This window comes from Pimephales promelas, chromosome 16 (assembly GCF_988280905.1).
Source record: "Pimephales promelas chromosome 16, fPimPro1.hap1.1, whole genome shotgun sequence".
Taxonomy (NCBI): domain Eukaryota; kingdom Metazoa; phylum Chordata; class Actinopteri; order Cypriniformes; family Leuciscidae; genus Pimephales; species Pimephales promelas.
This window is the reverse complement of record NC_142784.1, coordinates 30,890,990-30,917,332: the sequence shown is the minus strand read 5'-3', so window position 1 is coordinate 30,917,332 and position 26,343 is coordinate 30,890,990. Positions and strand designations below refer to the sequence as shown.

The window sequence follows — 26,343 nt, the reverse complement described above, 5'->3', positions numbered from 1 at the left end:
TATTTCAACACATGTCAAGTCAAGTCACCTTTATTTATATAGCACTTTTTACAATACAGATTGCTATATCAATAAATGTTCACTCGACTTGACTTAACAATCTTTACAATATTGTAAGTATGGTGGGATTTTCTTGTGGGGGAAAATCAGGGGGGGGGGAAATTACATTCAAGGGCCCCATTGTCCTAGAGAACTATTTAAAGCTGTTTAAAGGTCTAGTTCGCCCAAAAATGAAAAGAACTGTCATTAATTACTCTCCCTCATGTCGTTCATCTTCGAAACACAAATTAAGATATTTTTAATGAAATTTGAGAGATTTCTGTCCCTCCATTGGCAGTCCACGCAACTACCATTTTGACGCTTCAAAAAGTACATGAAGTGATTTTAAAACTAATCTAAATATGAATTGAGCGGTTTAGTCCTAATTTTTCAGGCTTTTAATTTACATATAAATGTGACCCTTGCTGGCAAAATGAGTCGCAATGATCACATTTTTTAAAATGAGTTAGTTATTTTCTATTTAAAAAACTTCAAAACGAGTTGTTGGAATCAGACAAACAAATAATGAGTTACGCCTGCTTTAAGTCGATAAAGTCAGCAAAGTCGTTTTCTGAAGGTTCCAAAACAAAATCAACTAGCAACCATATCTTAAAATTCCTTGTAATAACACCAATTTTGGCACACATCAAGAAAACCAAAATATTTATAGGAACAATATATTTTCACAATTTTTTCCCCTGTTTGATTAAATAGACAGCCTTGGCCTATATAAAAAATACCTACTGTACCACATGGTACTGCTGTCTCTCTCTCTCTCTCTCTCTCTCTCTCTTTCTTCTCTCTCAGAAGGGAGAAAATGGATTTTGGCCAGAGTCCAGTAGCACCTCATTGCAGTACACAAGATCCAGGGGGCGGAATCGGATCCAGATCTAAGGAGTGGAGTTAGGTTTAGGGGTGGGGGATCCGACTCCTCCCCGTGGATTTCATGTTCTGCTGTTGGCCCTGGCAACCATAGATATCCATAATAAAGGCTAGATGTCTTACGGCGGAGTCTTTATCGTCATCACCGGCGGCCATTTTGTCACAGGCAAGCTTTCTGGCAGGCTCTGATGTAAGATAAGTGATCAGCACCAACACAAACACTCTTATCTTGTTGAAATCTTGACGGATTTACAAACAGTTTGGTTTCTTATAAACATAACGTGGCTATAATTCTGGATGATTATTTATTGATACACTTATTATTCATAAGTATGCAGTGTCATAACTACATTTCTGAGGTTTATAACAAACCAAACCGTTTGAAAATCGGCAGGAAATTGAGCAAGGTATGATTTAAAAAGTACATGCACCATTAAAACACAATGTTACGAGTTAGCGAGCTGCCTGTGGCAAGATGGCCGCCAGGTGTGGACGTCGATATTCCAGCGCGGACGAGGCATCTAGCCTTTATTATGGATATCTATGCTGGCAACCATATCAATTCTCCTCCCCCTTCACATCGGTCTCAATCATTTTAATTTTACATTCGCAGTTTGTATAAACCACACATCACACATATTTCAAAAGGGTATCTTGCTATATTATTATTATTATTTATTAGCCTACTATTTTTTTTTTAAATAACCAAACTTCAAGAGATCCTGCTAATTACGCTTTAAAGTGATCAAGTATTCAAATGTATAAAAAAGCTTTCATTCGATTCCTCCGTCCTACTTTTTTTTCTCCTCCGTCCTAATTTTCTCCAAGAGGTGTGTGTTTTGGTGACGTCATTTACGCATGCGCAGTGCCGATCTCAGGATTATAATTCGCATGCATTGATCTTAAGTGATATGTAAGCTCAATATTGTACTGAGATGATGTTCAAACCTGTGTAGTATAGTACTGTTAAATAATTATAAGTAATTATTGATGAATAAGTAATTATTTACAAATGGGATGCTTATCCGAGATTCACTCTACATAGGCTACATGCAAAGTTAATTTACATTTTAAATCACATGATTTTAAACCTACATTTAATAGATTAACAGCATGTGCACCGCAAGTATTTTTTTTAATGCGTGTATATAGAACATATTAAAAAGCAATTTTATTTTATTCATATTTGATGTTGATTGGAAGCAAAGTAGTAATTTTAAAGGTACAACTGTAAACATCTTAAAATACCAGTAAACATTTCAAAGGAAAATGATAAAATAATAACAGCATCAGGAAAATAAATCTTGTCAGATGTAGGAAAAAAAACTAAATAAAAGCCTACATGTTCCTCTTAATTTGCTGTTCAGTAAGACATGTCTGGAAGCTTGTTTTCACCACAGAGTGAGAAATAAAACGGTAATTGCGACTTTTTATCTCACTACTAGTCAGACTTTTTATCTCAGAATTTACATAAAGTCGCAATTGCAGGTTATAAAGTCAGACTTTCGTGATATAAAGTCGCAAATGTGTGTTATCAAGTCAGATTTGCGTGATATAAAGTCGCAATTGCGTGTTAAGTCAGAATTATGAGATATAAAATAGCAATTGCGAGGCTACTTGAAATTCTGACTTTATAATACGCATATTGGGAGAATATAAAGTCGCAATTGCGTGTTATAAAGTTAGAATTGTGAGATATTGAACTATTCTGAGGTTAAAAAATAAGTAGCCAGATTTTTTTCCCCTTAGAATTTGACTTTATAACTCACAATGGGAGATATAAACTCGCAATTATTCGGAGGAAGGGCAATATTTAGATCACTATTTGGATAAAGTAAATAAAAACGTGGAAAAAAATCTTGGCTAGGCTTAAGGCCAATTTATACTTCTGCGTAGGGTGCGCGCAGTAGGTACGGCGTAGCATACGCACAGACGCGTCCCATACCGCGTACCCTTCGCCGTCGCCTGACGCGCACCTCCTCAAAAATGTAACTACACGTCGCGACGACGCGGACCGCAAGATCGGTGATTGGTCGGCTTGGTAGCATCGCATTTCCTCCTACGCATTTCCGCACGTACCTTCTCACGCATTTCCACCACTGTCTATGATTTCCACAAGTTTCATCTCCTCCGAAGTCTTCTCTCATTTCTGCCTTTCAGTTTTAGTAATTTCACTAAAGTGAACTGTTTTTCCACCTTAATAAGCTCCAATTCCAACATGATCAGCTCTCTTTCACTCGTAGTAACCTAGCCGCGAGGAATCTAAACACAGTGGAACATTAAAACTCTCCGCCGCCAACTAGCGTTTCGGAGCAGTACTGCAGAGCAACCAAGACCTGAACGCAGAAGTATAAATGCTCACAACGGCGTCGCCTACGTGCGTAGCCAACGCCGTACATTACGGCGTACCCTCGACGCAGAAGTATAAATTGGCCTTTAGGCTATTTGCGTTTATTCAGAGTTGGGATTGAGACACCCCTCGCTGCAGCCTGTAGCACGATGACGTAGCTGGATGGTCCAATACGTGTTGGACCCTGTAACGCGCACATGCGCACTAGTCAAGTCAAGTCATCTTGATTTATATATCGCTTTTAACAATTTAGATTGTTTCAAAGCAGCTTTACATAGATACGCATACAATTTAATGTAACAGATTGTTTTTGCTTTATAGCGGTTCATGAATAATGTTATTTTACAGCTAAAGTTAGTTTTGATTCTGTCGAAATGATAATTTGTTATTAAATTAGGGTATGACACCGTTCTCTCTAAACAGACTGTAAACGCGATCCTGTGATAAACGCTGATAGCACATGCACATTAAGAATTCATAGGCTATAGTTAGTGTAGAGAGTTGGTGAATAATCGTTGATCTTCCAAGAATAGTAGCCTACATTTAAATATGGTCACGAGCGAAGCTCTTATTTTCAGAGCAGAATAAAACTTTTTTTTTTTTTAAATAATAATAATAATTGCGACTTTTTCCTTACAATTGCAAGTATACTTTTCGCATACTGACTTATTTCTCAGAATTGTGAGATATAAAGTCAGAATTGCGTGAAATAAAGCCTCAATTGTATGTTATAAAGACATGATTGCTTGAAATAAAGCCTCAATCGCATGTCATAAAGACATAATTGCTTGAAATAAAGCCTCAATCGCATGTTATAAAGACAGAATTAGGTGAAATAAAGCCTCAATCGCATGTTATAAAGACAGAATTAGGTAAAATAAAGCATTAATCGCATGTTATAGAGACAAATAAAGCCTCAATCGCATGTTATAAAGACAGAATTGCGTGAAATAAAGTCGCAATTGTGTGCTATAAAGTCAGAATTCTGACCTTTTTTCTCGCAATTCTGAATGTATAACATAAATGCGAGTTTACAAGATTTATTTTCCCCATGCTGTTATTATTTAGCATTTTCCTTACTTATTCATCAATAATTACTTATAATTATTTAACAGTATTATACTATACAGTTTGAACATCATCTCAGTACAATATTGAGCTTACATATCACTTAAAACTAATGCATTCGAATTATAATTAGAGATCGGCACTGCGCATGCGTAAATGACGTCACCAAAACACACATCCATCCACTACGTATTGGACCATCCAGCTACGTCATCGTGCTACAGACTGCAGCGAGGACCTCTTGGAGGGATTGGCCACTGTGGCTGGAGAATACAGGTCTACATCAATTGCTGCAATTTGCTCCAATTGTTCATGAGAACGAAACTCTTTTATTCCAATTACTACGCTTTATTATGCATGAGATTGCATTACAGCGGAGAATTCAAATGTCACAAATGTAAAGACTTTTCAGCGCTGCTCACTAACCTCTGACTGTTCAGCAACACAAAATGTTATTTCTATTTTCCCCACATTGCAGACAGAGCTTGAGTTTGACTACCCGTACGTGGAAAATATGACTATAACATTGTGTGTATGTAATAACATGCACATGAGAACAATTTCAGTGTGGAATGCCATGATGAGTTTATCACTTGCAAGTTGCAACGTGGATCACAGCACACATTCGAACCAGAGGAAGTGTGACAGACTGGAACATGAATCCTATGAATTCATTTAAAACATCTACATTCATGTTAATGTGTTTAAAATGTTTGTAAAATGCAAATATGTGGTGTGCAAACATGCAATTTTTGTGTGATGTGATATCAATTTTACTGGCACATTAAGGTGTGCAATCAATACTTTTGTTTGTCGAGCACTGGGGAATTGATTAATGAAAACAGCCAAACAGGAAGAAGATTAATCACAAATTAATCTCCTCCGTCTTTTCAGGTATAAAGTTCAATTATCTGTCCATACTGTGTAAAATAATGTTATGTAGTGTTACGTCCTGAGATGTATTTCATTGACCTAAGTGACTTGTGTTGTGTTTGTTCTCTTTTGTTTTTGTCTTTCCCCATGTCCAGAGAACTTTATGGTGTTCTGTGGCTGACAAGTGCTAATCATTTGTTCAATTGTGAATTTAGTAAAAGATGTACACCTTTGTCCAGAATTTAAGATTTTCTTTAAAGTAAACTTGTAGGTGGGTGCCATTTTTAGACTTCTGTTCTCCTGGTTATGTGTAGTCAGTGTAAGACTTAAGACATTAGAAAATGCCGGGCAGGCTGGTTGAGAAACGACCACTCCCTGAGAAGACAAAGGACCTTTCTGGAAATTAACATTTGAACTCTCTTGTACAATTAGTGTCACCATTCAAGACACAGGTCTCACCTAAGCATCATCCTAATCTACATCATCTACAATCTTTCCCTTGACCATTCCTTCTCTCTCATACTGAGATCACCAAAATTCACCCAAGAATCTATATGGTTTAATGTGAACAATTATCATCCAACACTATACTTGTTTGGTATCATTTAGAATGTCTCAATGCGACTGGTACATCGCCAAGAGCAAATGGCATCCTGCTCTCAAAGATTATTTTTGAATTGATTATGTTATTGTGAAGATACATTTACCTGAAATAATAAAATTATAAACATTTGATTTTATTCTGATTTATTTGGGGTTTTTTTTTTATAAAAAAAAAAAGTTCTTTTTTCGTGTTTTTAGATAATTGTATGATTTATAATTAATATTTATTCAATAATTATGACCCATTTTTTCAAATATGTTTTATTAAAGCTGTATGTCATTTTAGAGTGAAGCCTAGGCCTCATGAAAGCAATTTTTGAAAAAAGATAGATGCCATCTGGTGGACACACTGAGCATTTAGCACGCATTAGCACGCAATAGCACATTTTTAACACTAGTGGATTTACAGCTCTCTATAGAAAGGCTTGGGAATGGGCTTTATGCCCAGCTGCACTTCCTGAACTTCAGCCAGCTCCTTATTTCCTGTCTGCCAATATTGGTCAAATTGATTAATTCAGGTGTGCTTGACCTCAGTAGTCATGGCAACAATAATCAGACACACCTGAATTAATCAATTGGCTTTATGCCCAGCTGCACTACTTCCTGAACTTCAGCCAGCTTTTTGTTTCCTGTCTGCCATTATTGGACAAATTGATTAATTCAGGTGTGTCTGATTATTGTTGCCATGACTACTGAGGTCAAGGACACCTGAATTAATCAATTTGGCCAATAATGGCAGACAGGAAACAAGGAGCTGGCTGAAGTTCAGGAAGTAGTGCAGCTGGGCATAAAGCCAATTCAAGTGATTTTTGCAAATATATGCCAATTTTTTTCAGGTTGTTGATTTTATCATAACAGATTCTCAAAGACTATTTTTGTCTTTTTTGTTTTTGTTTGTTTGATTGATAGCTTTTATAAACATGACTTAGCAAAAAAAAAAAAAAAAAAACATTACTGGTGTGGTGTGCATCTGGAGACAAAACAATGCACTGACATATTTAAAGATATAAGTGCAAGTTACTTTCCATGAAAACAGTTTAAACATGCATTTTGGTCTGGGACTAGACCTAAGCCTTGTCTGTAAAACCGGGGGTTAAAATATATTTATATGCACTACAAAGTGAGCCGATTTACTCGTAGTATTGAAATAGTACACGCTCATAGTATACAGTGAACTTGAACTTCTTGGCCTTAATGAACTTGAAGTATATCCTAATAAATCCTCCAAGAACTCTGTTTCTGCCAGTAACATACAGTATAATGCATGCAAATAGCATTAATGCATGTTTGTAGATCTTTACAAGTAAAAAATATCATTCAACACAGACTGTATTGTTAATCAAGAATTAATTTTAAATGTTATGAACGTTTCTCACTTGAGTCTGTAGTTTAGTTGAAGATAATGCAACATCTCCCTCTTCTGGCTATAACGAGTCATTATTGAACACAGTTGAACAGTTCATCCAACATCAAAACAAGTCATTACAAATATACACAAATATTCAAATCCAATGTAAGGAAAGATTATAGTAAGGAATATTTTAATAATTGCACCAGTTTAGCCAAATTTGAATTGGGACTGTGGTGGAGCTGAGCTACGTAAGTTTTGTAATGTGAATAATTTCAAACATTTACTTGACAAGCCTCTTTAAAAAAATCTATTTTGATTTACAAAACAACTTTCTAGATATTTTTTTTTATTTATTTCCCTGTGGCAAAACACTGACGATTTATTGGTGAAAGCACCCCTCTGAAACTGGTTTATTCCACTGTTGTTATGACTTGGCCAAAGTTAAAATCGAAAGTTATTAATAACCCAACTGGGACCATAGACAGACTTGGACCTGACTTGGACTCATGTCACATGTGTGCCATTTTGTTTTAGCCTGCTAAAAATAGATCTGCGTCACATTTTCGAGAAAAGTAAGTACCAAATCTCATCATTATAGTCACAAAAGCGTTCTTGAAGATTGCTTTTAGTTTAGTACGTATTTTGGAACTATAACCTAAGTGGTAAACTGCGGTCACCGTACAAAAGCGGTTCGTCTTGGTCGATGATATGAGGCGTATAGTGACACCTCAGAGAATGTCCGTTAGACGGGCTATGACCATATCAAATCATACTGCACGTAATCTTAATCGTTGTCAATTTTAGCTTTGGGTTTTTGAGTTTAACTCTGTTTATTAGCAAACATGTTTGTGTAGTGTGGGCTAGCCTATTATATACTATTTTTAATTTTACGCAAATTGGTGGCACATTATTGAAAGTTAAACTACGAACTGGGTTCAGTTGTTTATTTCTACATTTGTTGTAAGATTATTTTTGTAAGGGTTACATGATGTTCACACTGCCTTTTCCCTTTATTTCAAGCTGCTAAGTTTACTTTAAAACGCTCACAGTAGACCTATACTGAAGTTTCACACCTCAAGTTACTTAAAATAACGTTAGTTGCTACATTAACAAGCACTACAACCGTTTTTTCTGTATTATTAGTTTCTAAATGATACCATTGCAACCACCTACCTCAGCGAGTAGCCTAATGCAGGCTACCGTGAAACATTGAATTTTTAATAACTACTAAACCACTCTAATTTTTCATCAGTATACTCTTTTATTTTCTGCGTCTTTAGTTGCTCCCCAAGTGTAAATTAATAAAATTATTTAAGTTAAAAATTAAATGAATATTTTACTTACTGAGCCTAAATAAAATTGACCATAATCATTGTAGCACAGTAGCTAATTATAGCTATATCAGCAACACATCATTGCTTTCCAATGTGGCAGTCTTTCCAAACAAACAGTTGTTCTTGTTCTTCTTCTTTGGCTGCCTAACGGCGGATGCGGACTAACTTAGCGCACTACCACCCTCCAGATAAATTGTGCTTGATGATCACTATGGCTTACATAAAAAAATAAAAATAAATAAACTGTCAATGATCCCAGTGTTCTTTAAAAAGTCAAACATATATTTTATTACTCTGATAAAATGATCGGAATCCTTAGACAAAATATCTCTAAAGATAAACCATTCCCCACCACCCTCTATTTTCCTTTTAATTAAAACCATTTCTCTATTAAATTTCTTACACATCATAAAGACATGTTCCACTGTTTCTGGCACATTATCTCACAATTTCCTGACTTATGTTTTCCTACTAGCTGTAATGTTTTGTTTAGTCCAGTGTGCCCTATTCTCATTCTTGTAAAAATTTGTTCTTCTCTTCGACATTTTATAACCAGACGACCCTGACCAATCTCAGGATTTATAATGTAAAAACCCCTCCCTTTATCTCCCCTATCCCATTTATCTTGCCACAACTTTTTAAAAAAAAATTTAATCATTGACTTAGCTTCTGACTTTGATATTTTACACAGAATAGACCCATTTGTCGCTTTCAAAGCCTGTATAGCAAACTTGTCTGCCAACTCATTACCAACCATACATGGGTCGTAACCCAAAGAAACTTTACATGCATCCCCCCCCATTGAATACAATGAAGCAAAGTCAATTTGCTCAGTGGTTTAATTTGTTCTACCCACTGCAACGCCATCACAATTGCTATCCGCTCTGCTGAGTACACTGACAAATGATCCGAAACTCTTGCAGAAAAATTAATAGCAAACTCTGGTATCACATATGCAATTGCTACTTTTCCTGTTTCTGGCTGTTTTGACCCATCAGTAAAGATTTGCACAGTTATCCACATACCTCATAGCCATTTGACCACTATCCCCCTTATAATTTTTAATCTTTTCATGCAACGTTATATCAACGTCGGGAAGCATTATCATCCACGGTGGGTGTGGGGGATAGACTACAAATTCAAACTCTTCTACAGCCGCTTCTTTTACCTTTTCATGTATACTTGCACTAAACGACTCTCTTACTTTTTGCCTGCTCCCATGTTGAAATGAGGACACTTTTAGTTGAATGGTCTTCCATATGCCCCTTTAAATTAACATAATATGACAATGACATTTGTAGTCGCCTCAACTCAAATGGCATTTCACCTACTTCAACCTGAAGCGCTGATATAGGGGAGGTTCGCATTGCTCCTGAACATATCCTGAGGGCCAAACCCTGAATAACATCAAGCTTCTTTAATTCAGACTTTGCAGCAGACCAAAGTCTGAATTAAAGAAGCTTAAAGAACCTTATATCACTCTCCAATTTAATAACTAAGTCCATAATTGACCTTCCTTCCCTGAAGCCACTTTGGAAAGGCGTTATCAAATCCTAGACTCAACATATAAGGTCATTCTCTCCACAATCATTCTCTCCATTACCTTACCTAGGTGAGATGACAAAGCAATTGGCCTATAATTAGAAGCCATAGTAGGATCATTCCCCGGCTTTCTAATTTGAATAATAACATTTTACACTTTTGCTCCTCCTCTTACGTCCCTCACCCTCGATCGTCCTGCTCGCCACAGCCAACTAACTAGACATTTTGTGTGAAATGAATTTCAAACTCTGGTGACAGCTAACGTTAGCCTTATTAGACCAGTGTTTCTCAAACTTTTTCAGCCCAAGGACCACTTTCTTCCATTTTTTTTCTGAGGACCACCTAACAAAATCCCACTCTAACACGCCCCCCCCCCCCCCACACACACACACACACACAAAAAAACAAACAAACAAAAAAAGGTTGTAAGGATAAGCTAAATTTAAGTTTAAATTTAACTCCTAACTGAGCTTTGACTGATATAGGCTTTTCATTTTTCTGTCAGTGAAGAAAGTAAACATAGGGTCAACTGATATAGGTTGATTTTGCCTATGAATAATTTTTTTATTTACTGAAAGCTAAAGCTTGGTAATTAAGTTTATTAACCCTTTCACACGTAAGTTTAAAATATTCTAACTGACCCCCCAGCGTGAGTTTTTCAAGGCGACCGTTATTTAGAACTTGCCACTTTAATGTTTCCATGGTGACGCGTCTTTGCTTGTCACGTGACACAGCACAACCAAAACACGTCGCTGAATGAAGGATGATCTGCTTTTGTGTCATTTTTCCTTTTTTGTTAAAAATATTCATAAATGTATTAGCTATAACATGAAACACTGATATTCCGATTGTCAAATATGTGCAAGTGGATGGGTTTGACGTGGTTTAAACATCTTTATAACGATCGCGTTAGTTGAGCTTTTAGATCTTTTTCAGTTCAGAGAAACAGATCTGTTGGATTTACAACGTCAATTCCTCCACTTCTCACGAAATACATGATAGTAATTGGCTGGTGAACTGGGAGAAGAATAGGGTCAAATGTAAAGCTACTTACACAATGTGTATCTGATATGAATAAAACGTGTTGTTGTCTTATTATAACTGAAAGGATTATTGCCGCTTCCATAGACATCAGTGTGTATTTTACAAACTCAAAATCATTGTTTTGCTAGTACTTATGTGTATTTAAATGTCTGAAACCTAAAATAAACATTGAAAACACTCAATAGTTGTGTTATATGACAGCTCTGAGTGCGTCCGTCTCTGGCTTAGCGCCAGCCAGCGCGCGAGAGCAAGTTTGAATTTAGCAGTTGCTGACGTGAAGCACTGAACATTCTAATCACACCGGTGTGATCGTACGCTCCAGGGATCAGCCAAGAAGACTGATCACACTGGTACGTGCGAAAAAGTGACGATTTTGTAAACACTTGCCTAGTTTAGGTCATCTTTTCGCGGACCACTAGCACTTTGAGAATTACTGCCTTAGACGGAAGAGTGAATTCTCTGATGTGAGCGCCGTTCCGAATTAGTGGGTGTGGCTTGCGGAGCTGTGCAATGCGGTGCATTGTGGGAGTTGTTGTCTTACATACAAATGCGCCCCTCGGTCTTTTCTCTGTCAAGAGGGCACCAAATTCAAAAATTCTTTTACATTTCGACTACATATATGATCCACTTTCAATAAAGATTAATGTTGAAATGGGTGAAATGCTCCTTTAAAATGAGGCATAACAGGAAATGGTAGAAACTACTAATTAGTGCTTTTGTCCTTTCCATTCAGAATCAGTGGAGGAGATCAGACTACTCAGATGCACAAGTGCAGAACCACAAGGACAGAATGAGTCATGTACAAAAATCCAGAGATTTTGAAGATGGAGATTGTTCTCCAGGATGCAGGTTGACTCAATAAAGACAACATAATATCAACCATTTTTACATTATTATTACACTCTTCCTGATTTTATTGTGAAAGACTACAGTGGACATCTTCAAAAATGAAAAGGTTGCTTTGGCTCTGGAAAAAAAAGCTTTTCATCTGACATCACCAAGGCCTATTATTTGCTGTATTACAGTTCAGTCCAGCAGAAGAGATCAGATTCTCCAGAGCCCAGCTGTGTGTCCATAAAGAGTGACTGGTCTATGGATCCTCCACCCGAATTAAAGGGTGGAGACACACCGCCAAATCTCAGGTGTTACTTTTAATTTCAGTATATATAAAATATTGCACTGTTGACATTTTTTTCTCCTCAGGAAATTTGTACGGTGAATTGATGGTACTTTTAACATGGTTTGATGTTCTTACATTGTATTGTTCAGGTTACAGCTTTTCTACAGTCAAATTTGGTAATGCACTGTAAAAAAATAAATAAAACTTGTTAACTTATTTTTTAATAACTAAGTTAGTAACACTCTATTTTAAAGGTTGATTAAACCATCTAACAGATCTTCTGTTTTGTTACAGTTTGAATGTACTTAAGAGTGGAGACACACCGCCAAATCTCAGGTGTTATTTTTAATTTAAGTATATACTAAAAATATTGCGTTTTATTTTGTTTTTTCACAGGAAATTTGCATGGTGAATTGATGGTACTTTTAACTAGGTTTGATGTTCTTACATTGTATTGGTCAGGTTACTGCTTGCATATTATATATATATATATATATATATATATATATTAAATAAATAGCTGCATTTATTAATAATAATCACTATAAACATTCGTTTCATCAAGTAATCCATCTCATTCGCCTCACTGTATCTGTGGTTTATGGCTACCAAGCTAAATAACATTAAGCACATTAATATAAAATGGATATCGATGTGTGTTTACAGTATTAGCATTTTATCACCACTTTTATCATCCTTTTTGTATATTTCGAATATAAAACAGCAACTAAGCTGTTTACAGAATTATTCAGTTAGTAGCATAATTCACTTTCAAAGTATCTGATTATTCTGCTATTTAAGGTGAATCCTGCGACCCGAATCAGACGTAACAGAACCTGTCTGTAAAAAAAAAAAGGAAATATGTCGAGTCTATGAATCAACCACAAGACTTTAATGAAAGCACTAATCCTGGCATCGGGTAAAATACAGGATTTTGTATTTTTTCAAAAATCATTATAAACAAATCTAGGCGTTCTGCATTATATATAATATATTATATAAAAAACAAAATAGCCCTCTCTTTTTATGGCTCTATACATGTACCTCTTGTACTTATGTTCTGTCGTATTGATTTTACAGCCATCACTATAATCATGCTGAAGTCCTCAACACATTTAGATCAAATCTGAGGAAGAAGTTTGAGAGTCTGTATGAGGGAACAGGAATGCAGGGAAACCCAACAGTCCTGAATGAGATCTACACAGAGCTCTACATCACAGAGACTGAGAGTGGAGACATCAGTAATGAACATGAGGTGAGACAGATTGAGACACAATCCAGGAGAGCAGCAACAGAGGACAAACCGATCAAATGCAATGACATCTTTAGACCTTTACCTGGACAAGACAAACCCATCAGAACTGTGCTGACAAAGGGTGTCGCTGGCATTGGAAAAACAGTCTCTGTGCAGAAGTTCATCCTGGACTGGGCTGAAGAGAAAGACAATCAGGACGTCCAGCTCATATTTCCACTTCCTTTCAGAGAGATCAATCTGAAGAAGGACGAAACACTCAGTCTTGCAGATCTTCTTCATGTCTTTTTCCCTGAAACTAAAGAAATATCCAGTGACAGATATAAAGTGTTGTTCATCTTTGATGGTCTGGACGAGTGTCGTCTGTCTCTGGATTTTCAGAGCGATGTGAGGTGTGATGAGAGTGAATCAGCTTCAGTGGACGCTCTGCTGACGAACCTCATTGTGGGGAATCTGCTTCCCTCGTCTCTCATCTGGATCACCTCCAGACCAGCAGCAGCCGATCTCGTCCCGTCTGAGTGTGTCCATCGAGTGACAGAGGTACGAGGCTTCAATGATCCACAGAAGGAGGAATACTTCAGGAAGAGAGTCAGAGATCAGAGTCTGGCCAATACAATCATCACACACCTGAAGTCCTCAAGGAGCCTCTACATCATGTGCCACATCCCAGTGTTCTGCTGGATCTCAGCCACTGTTCTGGAGAAGATGATGAGCGAAACAGAGAGAGGAAAGATTCCCAAGACTCTCACTCAGATGTACACACACTTCCTGATCCTTCAGACCAACATCAAACATGAGAAGGACTATGAGAAGAAGGTGACCGATGAAGACCTGATCCTCAAACTGGGGAAACTGGCATATGAGCAATTGAAAAGAGGCAATGTGATCTTCTATGAGGAAGACGTGAGAGAGTGTGGCATTGATGTGACAGAAGCATCAGTGTACTCAGGATTGTGCACTCAGATCTTCAGAGAGGAGTCTGGCTGGTATCAGGGGAAAGTCTTCTGCTTTGTTCATCTGAGCGTTCAAGAACATCTAGCGGCTCTATATGTGCATATCTCCTTCACAAACAACAACACAAATGTGTTTGACCCAAATCACCCAATCACCAAACAGAGTTTGCCATCTAAAGTTAAGGACTGGTTTCAACAGATGTCTACACATGTTTTATTATCTGCACTGCATCAGAGAGCTGTGGAAGAGGCTCTACAGAGTAAAAATGGACATCTGGACCTTTTCCTGCGGTTTCTTCTGGGTCTGTCAGTGGAGTCTCATCAGATTCTCCTACAAACACTAATGAAACAGACACGAACATCTGACAGCAATGAGAAAACAGTTAAATACATCAAGAAGAAGATCAAGTCCATCGACTCTCCAGAGAAATCCATCAATCTGTTCCACTGTCTGAATGAACTGGGTGATCGTTCACTAGTGGAGGAAATACAACAGTATCTGAAATCTGGAAGAATAAAGGAAGTCAAACTCTCTTCATCTCAGTGGTCAGCTTTAGTCTTTGTGTTGTTGACATCAGAGAAGAAGCTGGACAAGTTTAATCTTAATGATTTTGTTGGAACAAACAATAAAACTGAACAACTAAATGTTCTTCAGAAGCTGCTTCCTGTGATTAAAGAATCCAGATCAGTTCTGTAAGTATCAGTGAGAACAATCAGTTCACTGTTAAAACATTAGGAAAATAAAAGTTTACAAATCTCCAGTACTGCAGATGTTGTCTAGAGTTTAGTGGTTAGTATTTTTTTTTTTTAATTAGTAACACCATACATTTTTAAAGTCTGAAGAAATAATTCAGGTATCAGTTATTAAAATGTTTTTGCATATAAAAAAGTAATTGAAATATTTGTCATTTTTTAAACCAATGACATTGTGCAATAAGGAAATATTATTTATCTTTCTTTCTTAATTGATCCATCAAACATATTGATTTGTGCTTTAAGTTGGTACTTTCTCTTTAATAATGGATTCACTGCTAAACTGATCTGATCTGAACTGAGAGAGTGAAGAGTGTGTCGTTGATCTCTACAGGATGAGGAATTGTGGTCTCACAGAAGAAGGTTTAGCTGCGTTGGCTTCAGCTCTGAGATCAAACCCTGAACACCTGAGACTATTGAATCTGTGTGAGAATAAAATAGGAGAATCAGTGAATCTGCTGTGTGATGTACTAAAGAATCCTCACTGTAAACTGGAGATACTGAGGTAAGATCATCTCTCCGATATTGACATGGTAAGAAGTGTCATTTACTGTCATTTTTAGGGCTGTTCTTTAAACACACTTAAAGGGGTGATAAACTGAGAAATCAAATTTTCCTTGAGCTTTTGACATCTAAGAGGTCGTCATATTATAAGAATATCCTGTAACTGAAAACATCCTTGTTAGTCCAATAAAAGCTTTTATTGACACCAGGCTCAGCAAACGACTTGTTTTTCAAAGCGGGGAACTGTGACGTGAAAAAGGACAAAACACCACCCCCGCAGAAGAAGATCAACGCCTACTCAACACAGCCGGTTTAGCCCCGCCCACCGATTTGCGCATTACACGCATAGCTAAATAACATAGATGCCTACCTTGTGATGACAAACCGGATCGAGCTACCGAGCAATACAAAATATTGTGCAGTGCCTGGTTGTGGAAGACAGTCGCTGCATAAGCTTCCTCTGGATTCCAATAGGACTGCATTAGTCTAAGTTTCTAGTCTATTTTATTTGCCTTAATTTTATTATTAGACCTACTAGCAACGTTAGGTCAAATTCACTGTAAAGATGTTACAAGCTTTTTGAATTAACTTGTTATTCATTGTTTTTATGACAGTGATCAATTAGAAATATTTAACCCTTGTGCATCCTTATGGACAGTTTTGTCCTTTTTTTTATCACTTTGCCTGTGTTAATGCTAACTGCATGAATTCTGGCACAGGTGTGTATTGTTATTGTAATTTTACTATTTCATCCCCATTTCCTTTAAAAAAATCTATTTTGCAGGTAAACAAAATACTCCAGCGCAATTTGGACAAAAATGTCCCCATTGAAACCCATTATAACTGCAATTTTTAATACCAGGGCCATTTAACAATAAAATTATGCAATCTTTGTTAAGAGACTTTCATTCGGTTGGCAAGACTTCAAAATGTTAATTATTTACAATTTTTTTTTTTTTTTTATCAGATGGTGCCATTTTTTCAGGTTTGGCCTATAAACCAAATACTCAATTTATTCCTGTTTTCTGCTTCGACATATTATAGAGCCAATTGGAAAAAAATATGCAATGATATTTTTGTGGGTGTGTTGATGTCAGAGTGTGGTTAGTATACGTGTTATACTAAAAATATATTTGTGTGTGTTTGTGTTTGTAATATTGAGAACTCAACTGCAAATAACAAATCCAATTACTTTGTGCACCAGTGGAGTTTTGCTGGCACCCAATGGGTAAAATCTAATACTGCGCCCAAACAAAATCTTACTGAAAGCTTATTTTTTGAGATATCAACCTCAAATTTGGAACACAATTTAGATTCATTGCTTTGATTTTCTAGACGTTTTAGAGTTCAACTTGTTTCATAAAATATGTATTTTATATAAAATAACATTTATAAATAATTTTCATAAACTTAAACTTATATAACCTTTTTTGGATGTACTTATTACATTTTTTTTTTTTACTTCTGCAATAATCTGCCATGGGTCTTGAAAATTTAAAATTATAACAAACTTAAGTCTTTGCTCCCAAGCTTCAAATTTCTAACAGTTTTTTGACAGGGACATCACCGGGCATTTGTCCTCTATGTACATATGTGTAACTTTTTTTTAATGATGCACAAGGGTAAATAGTCTGTATAGAATTATGACTTGTAAATCAAGGTTAGTCAGTTTATTTTTTGTACATGTTAAACTGATCTGAACTGAGAGTGAAGAGTGTGTCATTGTTCTCTACAGGTTGTGTAATTGTGGCGTCACAGATAAAGGTTTTGCTGCTCTGACTTCAGCTCTGAAATCAAACCCTGAACACCTGAGAGATCTGGATCTGTCTGGGAATAAAATAGGAAATTCAGCCACGCAGCTCTCTGCTGTACTGGAGGATCCTCGTTGTAAACTAGAGATACTGTGGTAAGATCATATTTGACTCTCACATATGAAAAGTATATTTGAAGTGTTCAGCCTCTTTCTGCTGCTGTGAGCTGATTGAGCTGTAAATTATTGAGTCGCACTTAAATACACACTTTCACATCACAATCAACATTTCAGTTTCTTGACTTTAAAGAGACTTGAATCAAAGAAAAACACAGAATGTCAGTGTATTGAAGGGTATGAAGAGGAACAAATATGCAGCTCAGTCACATAAAGACCATAGTTTCTTACAGACTATTGAGGGAAAGAGTGATGTTGAATGTTTATTTTTCTGATCTTCATTGATTAATTGATTTTTAATGAAGGAAAAGATTGTCTGTCTAACCCTGATTGTACCATCTGGAAAAACTTTCAGAGTACTATGATTCCAGTTCGCATGGATACGAAAAAAATAGATTTTTTTCTTTCTGTATTATGAATTTTTAAGGACAGACAGGTAGTTTGTTGAGGTCAATTTGTAGAGAAAGACTACACACCTGTGCAAATATATATTCAAATGCGCACACCTATAGACTAAACACGTAATATGCATGTGCACACCATTAGCCTTTTCACATTTTCGCGTTTTTAAAGTTTGCTCAGAGATGATAAACTTTATTTTTTTATTATTCAACGCCTGCACTTTGTTTGGAACCTATTTCAAGGTTTGCTTTCTCGAGCCGCCAGGCACTATTGTCGCGTGAATAAACAGGCCGGAGCGCATTAAGGGTTGGGGGTTTTCTGTTGGAACGGTGTCGTGTTAAGCCTAGTCTCGCGTAGCCAGACCTTCAGACTGACGGCTGAAGGTCTGGAATTCATAGCAGCTTTCTTTGGCCAAGGCCCGCCCATAAGGCCGTTTGACCGACATGTCAAACAACCAATTACAGTTCGTTTCATTCAGCGTCACGTTTCGGGGCGTGGAAATGTCCCCACAACATCAGACCGGCGTGCAACAAGTCAGTCAGCAGCAGTCACCGGAGGCGCTCGTTAACAACGGTCCGCGTTATTAAATTCAACCACGAACTCGCGCTCATGTCCATCTTATGCCCGCTTTGTCACACGGCCAGTTCAACCTCGTATAAATCAGGTTATGTGCGTAAATCACGTGCTCACGAGCGCTCACTCAGACACACTGTCCCCGGCGCTGCTTGTGCATCACAGTTATGTTCATAAAGCGCTCCCCGTTCACAGTAACCGGCTCGTCTCATTCAAAACAGCCAGCTGTAACGTTAGCTGTCAGCGAGCCGCCGCACATTGAATACTCGCAGTCAAACGTTTGACTCTGCAGTATCTTATGCACCTTATAATCCAGTGTGCGCCCTATATATGAATACTGAATCTCGGCCAGCTGCGATGTCAGCGTCTGTTGTTTCATGTTTGCCCACAAACGCGGCTGATATCCCCTTCACAATTAAGTACTTCACTTGATCTTCCATAATAGATAGGAGGTGACATACAACTACGTTTAGCTGATCTTGATTAATGCTCATTGTCACTCATAAACACAACAGTTTTTCTTCTGCAATCACACTTCTGCGCTTTGTTTTCCGGCGGACCGAAAATAAACGCGACACTGACGCCCCCCGGAAATCCGATAAAATTCAACCAATCAGATGACGACTTCGACATTCCTGAAGTGTTTCCAGTTAAGTGTACCATATGCATCAGACGTTTAGCCAACGTTCCGTGGGCGTGACGTCTGAGGCTGAGACTATGTTAAGCCTGGCTCACACTACAGGAGTTTTAAAACAGATTTTGAAATCTGGTTGCAGCTCACACTTAAAGAGAATCTTTGCAGATTTTCTTCCCTCAAATCTTAAACATGCTCACACTACAAAAATTGAAAATCGCGGTGCATCACACACTACACAATTTTATTAAGATTATTGTGCCAGAGGAAGTGATCTCACACAGCAGATCGGAAGCAGAAAAGCGGATATAAACAAAAAAGCTGTCCCTCATATCAAGTAAAATCCGTGAAAAGGTTGCCATGACCAAGGAAAGAGAACTTTTTTTTAATCATCCTTTTAACATTTAAGGTTAGGCTATTTCTAATGAATGGCGTCAGCTCTGGTCAGTACAATGAAAAAATGCTATTGATCTCAATAAAGTGAAGCATCAGTTTCGCGTTGCCCATGCACCGCAATGCTGCTGAGCCTTGTAAAGTGGAGATCAAAGTTACAATGAAATATTAAAATAAATAACAGCTTGTTTCATTACATCTATATTTGACTGAATCTGCATTTTTTGAATATTTTTGCTGCAATTTGATTGAATAGCCTGTCTATAACACGCAGAGACGAGCAATGCCGAGTGGTAAAATATCAGCAGAAAGCCTTTAGTAAAGTGAGATTCGAGGATCAAAACTAACTGTTATATTATAATGGCATAAAAAGCATATTGTCAGGTTTATGTTCTGTTATTATACTATGTGGACCCTTATTTTGACATTGTATCTTCTGTTTACTCCACTTCAATGCGCTATTTAGTTTCGTTTTTATTACTGGACATATACTCGTCTTCGTGCCTGCTGACCACAGCACAACACTTATTTATTTAGCAATAAATAAATAAATGAAGATAATACTGCATATCGCGCTGTTGAGTCACTCAAAATAACAACAGTGGACATTCCTTCACCACGACAGCCTGTTTCTTATGGCTAGACAGTACTGACGTTAATCACAATCTTGCTCATCCCGATAAATATCAAACATGTTTGATATGATCGGAGCGAGCCCGATTTGTGTGAGAGCAGATCGGGAGGTGCAATATTCGATCTGTGAAAGCCTCACATTACCAGATAATCTGCGCCGAACATCGGAACCGATCAATGTAATCAGCAAGATTTTTTCTCCGATTCTCGTGAGGGAAAACTGGGCATAAATCGTCCTAAAAGTCCTGTAGTGTGAGCCAGGCATTAGCGGTCCCTAAAGGCTGGTTCACACGGCAGGATTATTAGCCTGATTTTAGCCCCGATTCACCGCTTCCGACAATCTTAAGGATGCTCCGATTATCGTAAAATAATCTGATCAGATATTCCTGCCGTGTGTGGTGTGTTAAGACTGCTCCCGTCTGCTCAGAAGGATGCCGGGACCGCTCCGATCTCAAATCGGGGATATCCAACATGTTGGATTTTTTTGGCCCGATTTTTCCTTGTGTGTGGTGTCCCCTGGGGACGAACGAGCACGCAACCTGTGAACTGTGGCATGTAGCCAATCAGAAAGCGAGGTGACAAGGCGCAGAGGAAGCACCGGTGGGAAACAAAATCAAAACAGCCGGCGCCCGGCGGTATGGCGCACCAGAAAGTCTGATGGTCCGGTTCTTTTGAGAAAGTTCCTTTTCCGTTAAAAACAAACTACACACTATCGCCACTGCATCTTCTTCGTCCGCCATGATTGTTTACTTTGAAGTCACGTTTGAACTCGAGGGATTTTGCGAGATTTTCCTTCTGACCTGGGAATGCTCGGGAGTCAAATTGGTTTGTGTGTGATGTGTCCATTATGCCGTGTGGCTGCGCACTGTACGACAAAAACTGTTAGAGCAGTGATTTTTTATCGCCGTGTGTGGGGTCTCTCATGTTTGGAAAATCAGTCGTCAATTTTAAAATCGTCCCGTGTGAACCAGCCTTTAGTTAAGGGTTAGTTAGTTCCAACGAAGGAAAAAAAATCATTGCAGTAAATTGCGATGATTAAATCCAACAGTCGCTTGTAATGTTCAACATCAGCATTGTGTTTAATGCATTTAATGCCCTTCCGATATTTATATCTCTTTTGCATTTTACAATGGGTGAATGTCCAGTTGTCATTGGTGATTGTCCTTTGGACCTTTCTGGATCTGCCATCAAATTGCTAAGTTTAGTTAAATCAAGTGCTGTGAGAAAAGGTTATAAATTTCCACCTCAAGCATCCTCACACGCAATATAGCCTACTAGCCGAGACTCTTCTTTATGTGTACAGATGTGACGTAATGACTCAATATAGCTTATACTAGCCAAGACTCCTTCTTTATGTGTACAGATGTGACGTAATGACTCAGTATAGCTTATACTAGCCAAGACTCCTTCTTTATGTGTACAGATGTGACGTAATGACTCAATATAGTCTACTAGCCGAGACTCTTCTTTATGTGTACAGATGTGACGTAATGACTCAATATAGCTTATACTAGCCGAAACTCTTTATTATGTGTACAGATGTGACGTAATGACTCAATATAGCTTATATTAGCCAAGACTCCTTCTTTATGTGTACAGATGTGACGTAATGACTCAGTATAGCTTATACTAGCCAAGACTCCTTCTTTATGTGTACAGATGTGACGTAATGACTCAATATAGTCTACTAGCCGAGACTCTTCTTTATGTGTACAGATGTGACGTAATGACTCAATATAGCTTATACTAGCCGAAACTCTTTATTATGTGTACAGATGTGACGTAATGACTCAATATAGCTTATACTAGCCGAGACTCTTCTTTATGTGTACAGATGTAACGTTAAGACTCAATATAGCTTATACTAGCCGAGACTCATCTTTATGTGTACAGATTTGACGTGATGACTCAACATAGCTTATACTAGCCAAGACTCCTTCTTTATGTGTACAGATGTGACGTAATGACTCAATATAGCTTATATTAGCCAAGACTCCTTCTTTATGTGTACAGATGTGACGTAATGACTCAATATAGCTTATACTAGCCAAGACTCCTTCTTTATGTGTACAGATGTGACGTAATGACTCAATATAGCTTATATTAGCCAAGACTCCTTCTTTATGTGTACAGATGTGACGTAATGACTCAATATAGCTTATACTAGCCAAGACTCCTTCTTTATGTGTACAGATGTGACGTAATGACTCAATATAGTCTACTAGCCGAGACTCTTCTTTATGTGTACAGATGTGACGTAATGACTCAAAATAGCTTATTCTAGCCGAAACTCTTCTTTATGTGTACAGATGTGACGTAATGACTCAATATAGCTTATATTAGCCAAGACTCCTTCTTTATGTGTACAGATGTGACGTAATGACTCAATATAGCTTATACTAGCCGAAACTCTTTATTATGTGTACAGATGTGACGTAATGACTCAATATAGCTTATACTAGCCGAGACTCTTCTCTATGTGTACAGATGTGACGTAATGACTCAATATAGCCTACTAGCCGAGACTCTTCTCTATGTGTACAGATGTGACGTAATGACTCAATATAGCCTACTAGCCGAGACTCTTCTTTATGTGTACAGATGTGACGTAATGACTCAATATAGTCTACTAGCCGAAACTCTTTATTATGTGCACAGATGTGACGTAATGACTCAATATAGCTTACTAGCCGAGACTCTTCTTTATGTGTACAGATGTGACGTTAAGACTCAATATAGCTTATACTACCCGAGACTCTTCTTTATGTGTACAGATGTGACGTTAAGACTCAATATAGCTTATACTAGCCGAGACTCTTCTTTATGTGTACAGATGTGACGTAATGACTCAATATAGCGTATACTAGCCGAAACTCTTTATTATGTGTACAGATGTGACGTAATGACTCAATGTAGCTTATACTAGCCGAGACTCCTTCTTTATGTGTACAGATGTGACGTAATGACTCAATATAGTCTACTAGCCGAGACTCTTCTTTATGTGTACAGATGTGACGTAATGACTCAATATAGCTTATACTAGCCGAGACTCTTCTCTATGTGTACAGATGTGACGTAATGACTCAATATAGTCTACTAGCCGAGACTCTTCTCTATGTGTACAGATGTGACGTAATGACTCAACATAGCTTATACTAGCCGAGACTCTTCTTTATGTGTACAGATGTGACGTAATGACTCAATATAGCTTATACTAGCCGAGACTCTTCTTTATGTGTACAGATGTGACGTAATGACTCAATATAGCTTACTAGCCGAGACTCTTCTTTATGTGTACAGATGTGACGTAATGACTCAATATAGCTTACTAGCCGAGACTCTTCTTTATGTGTACAGATGTGACGTAATGACTCAATATAGCTTACTAGCCGAGACTCTTCTTTATGTGTACAGATGTGACGTAATGACTCAATATAGTCTACTAGCCGAAACTCTTCTCTATGTGTACAGATGTAACGTAATGACTCAACATAGCTTATACTAGCCGAGACTCTTCTTTATGTGTACAGATGTGACGTAATGACTCAATATATCTTACTAGCCGAGACTCTTCTTTGTGTACAGATGTGACGTTAAGACTCATTATAGCTTATACTAGCCGAGACTCTTCTTTATGTGTACAGATGTGACGTAATGACTCAATATAGTCTACTAGCCGAGACTCTTCTTTATGTGTACAGATGTGACGTAATGACTCAATATAGCTTATACTAGCCGAGACTCTTCTTTATGTGTACAGATGTGACGTAATGACTCAATATAGCGTATACTAGCCGAAACTCTGTATTATGTGTACAGATGTGACGTAATGATTCAATATAGCTTATACTAGCCGAGACTCCTTCTTTATGTGTACAGATGTGACGTAATTACTCAATACAGTCTACTAGCCGAGACTCTTCTTTATGTGTACAGATGTGACGTAATGACTCAATATAGCTTATACTAGCCGAAACTCTTTATTATGTGTACAGATGTGACGTAATGACTCAATATAGCTTATACTAGCCGAGACTCTTCTCTATGTGTACAGATGTGACGTAATGACTCAATATAGTCTACTAGCCGAGACTCTTCTTTGTGTACAGATGTGACGTAACGACTCAATATAGCTTATACTAGCCGAGACTCTTCTTTATGTGTACAGATGTGACGTAATGACTCAATATAGCCTACTAGCCGAGACCCTTCTTTATGTGTTTAGATGTGACGTAATGACTCAATATAGTCTACTAGCCGAAACTCTTCTCTATGTGTACAGATGTAACGTAATGACTCAACATAGCTTATACTAGCCGAGACTCTTCTTTATGTGTACAGATGTGACGTAATGACTCAACATAGTCTACTAGCCGAAACTCTTCTCTATGTGTACAGATGTAACGTAATGACTCAACATAGCTTATACTAGCCGAGACTCTTCTTTATGTGTACAGATTTGACGTAATGACTCAATATAGCTTACTAGCCGAGACTCTTCTTTGTGTACAGATGTGACGTTAAGACTCATTATAGCTTATACTAGCCGAGACTCTTCTTTATGTGTACAGATGTGACGTAATGACTCAATATAGTCTACTAGCCGAGACTCTTCTTTATGTGTACAGATGTGACGTAATGACTCAATATAGCTTATACTAGCCGAGACTCTTCTTTATGTGTACAGATGTGACGAAATGACTCAATATAGCTTATACTAGCCGAGACCCTTCTTTATGTGTTTAGATGTGACGTAATGACTCAACATAGTCTGCTAGCCGAAACTCTTCTCTATGTGTACAGATGTGACGTAATGACTCAACATAGCTTATACTAGCCGAGACTCTTCTTTATGTGTACAGATGTGACGTAATGACTCAATATAGCTTATACTAGCCGAGACTCTTCTTTATGTGTACAGATGTGACGTAATGACTCAACATAGCTTATACTAGCCGAGACTCTTCTTTATGTGTACAGATGTGACGTAATGACTCAATATAGCTTACTAGCCGAGACTCTTCTTTATGTGTACAGATGTGACGTTAAGACTCATTATAGCTTATACTAGCCGAGACTCTTCTTTATGTGTACAGATGTGATGTAATGACTCAATATAGTCTACTAGCCGAGACTCTACTTTATGTGTACAGATGTGACGTAATGACTCAATATAGCTTATACTAGCCGAGACTCCTTCTTTGTGTGTACAGATGTGACGTAATGACTCAATATAGCTTATACTAGCCGAGACTCTCCTTTATGTGTACAGATTTGACGCAATGACTCAATATAGTTTACTAGCCGAGACTCTACTTTGTGTACAGATGTGACGTAATGACTCAATATAGCTTATACTAGCCAAGACTCCTTCTTTGTGTGTTACAGATGTGACGTAATGACTCAATATAGCTTACACTAGCCGAGACTCCTTCTTTGTGTGTAGATGTGACGTAATGACTCAATATAGCCTACTAGCCGAGACTCTTCTTTATGTGTAGGCTACAGATGTGATGTAATGACTCAATATAGTCTACTAGCCGAGACTCCTTCTTTGTGTGTACAGATGTGACGTAATGACTCAATATAGCTACAATATATACAATATAGCTAATTGAGCTACGGCAAACAGAGAGCTTTGAACAGGCTGGATATGTACTTGCTCAATTTACTTTGGATAATTTTTAACCCAAAAAAGCTACGGACTGCAGCTTGAAATTATCTCTCATAAACAAATCAATGCTTCAGACATATTGTTACAGATATAAATAATAGGGCTGGGCAAAAAAAACGATTTTTCGATTAATCGTTTTTTAAAATGTGGTCGATTCAAAATCGATTCTCAACGGCCACGAATCGATGTTTTTCCATATAAAGGGCTCCCGGACGCGGTGCTGCATCTTCTCGTCTCTCTGCACTAGGCAAGCGCTAAGCGCTGCAGCTGTCGATACACACACGCGTTTAGGAGTCGGGACATGGCGGAATATTCACTTGCACAATCGGGCCAGCATTGCATCGTAACCTATGAACATAACTAACATTTATCATTCATTTGCTCAAGCAATGTTAAACCATCCCGTGCTTGCGCACTCTCAGAGATTTCTTTCACTGCG

General features: G+C 37.7%; 1 protein-coding gene across 5 annotated transcripts in view; it reads left to right on the top strand.

Moving 5' to 3' along the window:
• The first annotated feature begins 7,617 nt into the window (after positions 1-7,617).
• LOC148973379 (NACHT, LRR and PYD domains-containing protein 12-like) overlaps positions 7,618-26,343 on the top strand; it is a 39,308-nt gene continuing 20,582 nt past the window's right edge. For 2 of the 5 annotated variants that reach the window (XM_089121493.1, XM_089121492.1), the window contains exons 1-7: positions 7,618-7,738; positions 11,820-11,935; positions 12,112-12,228; positions 12,501-12,542; positions 13,287-15,104; positions 15,499-15,669; positions 17,404-17,574. In XM_089121493.1, the coding sequence (XP_088977619.1) occupies positions 11,877-11,935; positions 12,112-12,228; positions 12,501-12,542; positions 13,287-15,104; positions 15,499-15,669; positions 17,404-17,574 (2,378 nt within the window). In that variant the 5' untranslated portion in view covers positions 7,618-7,738; positions 11,820-11,876. Of the gene's footprint in view, positions 7,739-11,819; positions 11,936-12,111; positions 12,229-12,500; positions 12,543-13,011; positions 13,126-13,286; positions 15,105-15,498; positions 15,674-17,403; positions 17,575-26,343 lie in introns of those variants that run through there. The other 3 variants (XM_089121494.1, XM_089121496.1, XM_089121495.1) reach the window with 3 other exon arrangements.